This window comes from Glycine soja, chromosome 6, assembly GCF_004193775.1.
Source record: "Glycine soja cultivar W05 chromosome 6, ASM419377v2, whole genome shotgun sequence".
Classification (NCBI taxonomy): Eukaryota; Viridiplantae; Streptophyta; class Magnoliopsida; order Fabales; family Fabaceae; genus Glycine; species Glycine soja.
Window position 1 is genome coordinate 38,481,205 of NC_041007.1, and position 6,897 is coordinate 38,488,101.

General features: G+C 29.2%; 1 protein-coding gene across 1 annotated transcript; it reads left to right on the forward strand.

Annotated features, from left to right (window-relative positions):
* The first annotated feature begins 898 nt into the window (after positions 1-898).
* Positions 899-4,045, forward strand: LOC114414180 (TMV resistance protein N-like). The gene is made up of 3 exons (XM_028378500.1): positions 899-1,197; positions 2,540-2,863; positions 3,655-4,045. Exons 1-3 carry the CDS (start codon positions 1,019-1,021, stop codon positions 3,764-3,766), a joined length of 615 nt encoding a protein of 204 aa, XP_028234301.1. The 5' UTR covers positions 899-1,018; the 3' UTR covers positions 3,767-4,045.
* Positions 4,046-6,897: the final 2,852 nt, after the last annotated feature.

Consider the following 6,897-nt stretch of genomic DNA (forward strand, 5'->3'; position numbering starts at 1 on the left):
CATTTATTCTGTGTAATGCGCATGCTAAAGTATTAGTTAATTTGTGTAAAAATACGTGGATCAGGTCACAATCTCTTGTTATTATTCGAATTTGTCTCTTGGTTTATTTTGATATTGCTAGGTTTCTTTGATGAATTTGGCACATTAATGAAACTTTTATGATGACTGAAAATCATTAATTAAAACAGTCAAAAGAAGCTCTCAGGTTGTTTTCTCTAGATATATGTTTGACTAATATATATATGCAAGCGCACAACCATATTAAACATGATATATGTTTGACTAATATATTTAAGGAATATTCTTTAAGTAGTATTCACAAAACAGTTAAGGAAAATACAGAAATTATATATGCAAACAACGCGAAAATACTTTGAAATTATACATAAAATGAAGGAGAAAATGTTAAGTGCGTACTACGTAGTTAATTACTTAGATACCTTATTTTTGTCATACTCCTTATTCCAAACCGTACGTCCTGCACACAATTCAGAAAAGTGTTTTTTCTGACGGTCAAACAATCAATTTTAGCTTATACTAATTGGTTATGGCCACATAATTAACAAAGAAATATAAATCATCAAATACCAACAACAGAAAAAAATATAAAGAAACGGAAATCATGTGTTTGCAAGGTTATCTTAATTATTCAGCATTGCAGAAGAGAGAATCTTCAGTTGTCAAAATCTTCACGTTATGATTAAAATGCTTTTGAGATCCCTAGCGCTTTTTCCATGAACATGCATTCTCGCTTTGAAAAATCAAAACAAATATCGACCGAACAATCCAGGAACACAACAAGAAATTACCAATTGGAAGAAAGAGAATATAAAATTTATTTAAAAACCCTATAAAAGGCAACTCAACCCTACATAAAAATTTTACACTTACCCTTGTACAAAAAAGACAAAAGAAACTGTAGTAGCAAACTTTAGGAATTGAAAGGCAAAAAATTAGGCCAAATTCAAAAGGTATATACACATTATTTGGAAGAAAGCAATAGCAGTAACATATCATCATGCATCGTTCCTTGTCCATGAACATCCGATCAAGGTTTCTCAGCCACCAAATGATATCAGAGGTGAATCAAGTGGTGAGAAATGGAGTTATTTTGGATCCATGTGACGTGTTCATAAACCACAGAAGCTTGGACACAAAAACAACAGTAGCCGCTCCTCTTTATGACCATCTCCGCAGGCATGCATGGCTGAATTTATTATATAAGAGTTATTTTTATCATAAGAGTATTGATTTATAGACACTCAAATAATTCAAACACTTAGTTCACATTCTCAATTTTTCTTTCTCTTTATTTTTTCTTATTTCAGCAAAATTAAATTTATTAAAATAAAGATACCAATGGTACCATATACATGAATTACATAAAAAGGCCACCTATTTTTCTGAAATCAAATAACCTAACATTTTAGTTTATTTTTACTTTATTTTTAATTATCTCTCTTCTATTTTTATTTATTCTATTACTCTCCCATAAGCCAACAAAGCGTTAACCTTTATTGGAAAAAGAGAAGCTTGATGGATGGGAGAAGAAATTTTAAGTGATTAAAAAAACATGAAAAAAATTGTTTTTTCCTTGTTTGATACAACTTAAATAGAGAAGAAAAATTAAAATATGAAGTGGGACCTACCACTACTGGAATCCGTAGCTTTTGAGCCGCAAAGGAAGAAATTCAGCTTCGTTGAGGATGCCAAGCTGACTAAAATATTTTTTATTAAGGATATTTGTTTATAATATATATATATATATATATATATATAAAATCTTTTTTTCCCTACCAAATAATCTATAAAATTATTTCATTGTTCTTTTTTTTTTTATCGAAATCAAATATATACCGTTTAAGAGAAATGTTTATGGATCATATATAATTCTATTATTTATAAAAAAAATTATTTATGACAATTTATAATATTATGTTTCTAATCGATCTCTCTTTCATCTATAACTCAATACCTGAATTAAATAAAATATATTTATTTTAATTTAAAGAATAGTCTTTAAGTTTAAGTTTTAGATTTGTAACTGTTGCATCAGCTATCTTATTTTATTTTGTACCTTTTTCTTTATTTAAAAGAGGAGTGTGAACTCTCTTACCCTTCTTCCTCATTTTCTTTTCAAATTACATATATTTGTAAATTCATAGAAATTTTTTTTGCAAGTCATGAGTTTTTAATACTATAAATTATGTTCATGCATCATTTTCATATTAAAAATTAAAAATATGTTTAGAAGTAATTTAATCACTCTATCAACATCTACTATTTCACTCTATTTCTCCTTATTAAGTGTATTAAATTATCTATTACATTTAATTTTTTTTCTCTTTTGGAGTTTTAATAAATGTTAGGTGTAATAAATTAATCATTTTTGGTTAGACTAATTATTCTTGATTTACATATCTTTTGATCAAATTTTAAGTTAGAGTTTCTTTCTACCGTTGAACGGGTTAAGAAAAAAAATTATTTCTTTTCATGGTTAAACCTTCAAATGTTGTTCATATTTCACACGTGTTTGCAGACATGGCTTTCACCCTTTTTTGGACAACAAAACAATGAAACCAGGTGACAAACTGTTTGATAAGATCAACAGGGCAATCTTGGAGTGCAAGATAGGGTTGGCAGTGATGTCACCGCGCTACTGTGACTCATACTTTTGCCTTCATGAGCTTGCCCTTCTCATGGAGTGCAAGAAGAAGGTGATACCAATCTTTGTTGACATTAAGCCATCTCAATTACGCGTCATCAACAACAAAAAATGGACCCTAGAAGATCAACGGCGTTTCAAATTGGCTATTGAAGAAGCAAAGTACACTGTGGGACTCACCTTCAACTCTTTGCAAGGGTATATATAATTAGTAACAAAATAATTTATTCTTCTTTATTTTTTTCCCATGCACCATTTTTTATTTATAATATAATTGTGATTGCAACATCAACTTTTTTTAATGATCTCCGCAGTCACACGCTGATCATAGTACGTGGTCAGTCACACGCACACACACAATATATATATGTCCTCAATATCCACATTGTTACATAATTAACTACAAGTGAAATTGCAATTTAAAATGTTAATTAGTCCCTTTTAGGCAGGATGGATTGGATCTATCTATAAAATATGAGAATAATTAAAGACATTCTATTAAGTATCTTTTTATTCTACTCTACCTATAGCTAGTCGTGATTTACTGCATGTGTTTTTTAAAAAAATTATCTTGTGTTATTTGCATGCAAAAGTTCCAAGCAAATACATGTTTTTTCTTTTTTTATTTGAATTTTACTTTTTTGATGTGGATATGATAATATTTCTGAGTACGGCTGGCTGCTTCTAACATAATTCTTTGTTATAATCATTGTTCACATCAAACCTACACATTAATTTTTGTTTTCTTCTTCTGTCACATTGATCCTTGTACTAAAAGTCAAGTTTTATATATTATGGAGATTAAGACACTCTTGTGGGGAGATTGATTTTACACACAAAAGACAGGGATATATAGATCATAGTCTATAGAAAAGAATTAAAGAAGATACGAGTCTAGACATTAGTTAACTTCATTATATTAATTAATTGTTTCATTTCTTCATTTGAATTTTCCATAAGCCGAATTTTATTTTTCCTGTAAAGCGTAGGAACTTCTCCGGTATTGTGACAAGTGCTTCTGATATCATCATTGAGAGCTTGATAGAGTTTGAGGATGAAGAAGCGCAGATGCATCAATATTCGTACTTACCAATTAGCTAAATTTGCAGAAAAGAAAGACCAATTACTGTCGCTTAATTCTGCTGATTTGTAACTATTCTTCCTTAATTATATGTATGATAGGTTCAAGATCCTTATTGTACATAAATAAGTGCATAATACGTAATTGCATATTATAATTTGTCAATAGCTTGAGTTAATTTCTAGGTCAAACCTGCCTTTAAAAAAGGTAGATTATTTGTACAGTGTATGCTATAGCAATGTAAAGATTTCTGTTTCTGTAAGTTGTTGCAATTTGCACTGCTTCTTGTTCTCCGTTGACTTCTGCTTTTCTTTCTTCTTCTTGATGTTGGAGAAGTCAAGTTTTCATTATAATTTTTCTAGTGTGTTTGCTTTGGTCAATTATATTTGTGCAAGCACCTGATCATATTAAAAATGTTCATATCTCTATGTATGCAGAATATAATTAATAAGAGCATAAAACATATCGAATTTGCCCGTATATGTTTCTTGTTTTTGACTTACATTTTATAAATGTAATTGATTGATTAACTTTTAGTTCATACATCTTACTAATAGGTTTAAGATGGACTGCGAGGAGCAGGGATAACAACTTAACCTTAGCTTTACTTTATAATATTATGGGAAATAATGCTTGATTATAATATTTCTTGTATGATAAGGCCCTCATGTGTAATTTATTTTTATAATGTTTTTAATTTCCCGTCAACTATTCTAACATACCTAATTAATCAATATTCTTACTTGACCATAAGAACTAAATTGTTAACATGAGAAAAAAATATAAAAACCAAAAATACTAAAAGATATTCTAAAGACTAAAAGTGAAATTTTGAAGACAAAAAATATAACTAACCCTTAAATTAAAATGCAAACTATGCAACTCTTTAATTTGTTTTTCTTTTCATAAAATTTTGGTTATTTTGATAGAAAAATTACTTTAAGCTTCTCTAATATATTAGATTGGAAAATGGTCTTAAAGAGCCAAATCTGAAAACAAAACTAAGAGCTTGCAGCATATTCTTCACACAAATATGACTTTTGGACATTGGAAAGAATAAAATAAAAATAAAACAAAAGAAGAAATGAAAGAGGTGGGGCAAAGGAACCATGGGCTTACTTAAGCCCAATGATAAAATATTTGCTATCTGAACATTCATATTTACTTTACACACTCCCCTATTCTTAGTTTTTTTAATCTTTTCTCTAGATTACCCTTTAAACACATTCCCCTCCCTCATCTCTTTCTTCTGTGTTATGGTTTTCGGCATGTGTTTACCCATTGAGTCCTCTGCCAAACACAATTCAAGTATTCCGAAGACTCCTATATCACAAACATCATACCAAATCTCAAACCAATTGAGAGTTGGGTTTGATATACAAATTTTCTATCATCTTTCTTAGTTATATAAAACTACACAACTACACAACAATATTGCTTCCAAGTTTTGAGGAGTTCATTGTTGGGTTACAGGGAGGAAGAAATTAAGAGATGAGGGAAAGAGAGTGTATAAAGTAGAAAATAATGTTGTAAATAGCAAATGCCCATTGATAAACTCAATCAGAAATTAGACATCTATTTGAATCAGCAGACCCAAACTAATATGATTTGAAAATTAAAGAAAATAAAATAAGAAAGAATTAGGAGTTATGGGTAAAGAAAATTCCTACATAATAGACTTAATTAGAATTATGTCTTATGGTCTAACTTAACTTACAAAATCTACTTGTAAGATGAGGATTATCATTTATTTATATATTGTTTTCTTAACATTATTTCTAACCACCACGTGAGACTAGTTTTTTCAAATAAATAGTGAGAAAGTTCTACTAAACAAGTTATTATCCGATTAACCAAAGCCTAACTAAACATGCGTGCTATTTTTAAGGGTGTAGAGGTAGATTCTTATAGCCTTTGTTTTCAATCCACTCCATGTACGCGGCCAAAATATTGAATCACTGAAGTTATAACCCATTTGCTTTTGGTCTTCTATATTTAACAAACTTTTCTTTTAATAAGTGAGCCATCATCATCAATTCCCCCAAAATGCGATGCATTTGTTTTCTTAATCTTGTTTTGTTGTCACGTCTCCAAAACAAGATGGTTGATTTTTAAAATCTTCTAAACCAATTTTTCTATTAAACTCAAACAATTTGAATAAATGGTTGGAACGCACACTGAGCTCAACTCTAGCACCCTTATATAAGTACAAATGGACCAGAAATCATGTGAAGATTGAGATAAATCTACCTGAAAATAATTGTAATTCCAATTCACAAAATCATATAAAATCTACTATGATCCTTTCAAGAAATTTCTTTTCGTTATTTCTATGATGATATGAAAATTTTCTCTTTAACCTAAACACTTATCAGTTGATTCAGTTCTAGTCTGATCAAGTTTTCTAGTGGCCAACTGGCAATATATTTTAGATGCATTTAAAGAAAGTGAACCCATAACACATAAATGTTTAGTCGTAGTCGAATGACCTGATGATGACCATGTTTTGTGAAATAGAAAAGTGATGATTTGGTTTCAGTTCAATATATAGGACATTGGCACATGCTTGCACTTAGATACTGTTGTACACTTTCCTAATTTATAAGGTTTTGAATTGGAATCACAATTATTTTCAGGTAGATTTATCTCAATCTTCATAATTTCTCTGGTCCACTTGTATTTATATATATGATGATTCTCTTAAAATGGTGTATACTCTCATAAATGAAAAATCGCATGACTTTTGTTTTAGACTGGACTCAGGCCAACCGCAGCATGACCAGAACTAGGATGCATGTTGGTTGAGTAAAATCATATCTGTGGATAAATCCTGTTTATATTGGATTTGAACAGTTTAACGGATACCTGCATAAACAAATGTCTCTAATTATATATAAATAAGTTGGTTTAATTTATTTTTAGTATGAATATATTTTCAAATTATTCATTTTAAATATAAATATATGTTAAAAATATTATTTATTTATTTTTTATCGATTAAGAAAATATATTTTAACAAATATTATTCTTAAATATCTATGGTTACTTGCATATATTTGTGTTCGCGTCCGGATTCCAAAGACCTTAGAAGTTCTGATATAAAATTTGTGTGAACTTAAGGTGACAAAATTAAGAAACATTATAAGTTTAT

Coding starts and splice junctions, on each gene's coding strand:
- LOC114414180 (XM_028378500.1), top strand. CDS start 1,019: ATGCATCGTTCCTTGTCCATGAACATCCGATCAAGGTTTCTCAGCCAC. Junction 1,198..2,539: donor CTTTATGACCATCTCCGCAG/GCATGCATGGCT, acceptor ACGTGTTTGCAG/ACATGGCTTTCACCCTTTTT. Junction 2,864..3,654: donor ACCTTCAACTCTTTGCAAGG/GTATATATAATT, acceptor TGTAAAGCGTAG/GAACTTCTCCGGTATTGTGA.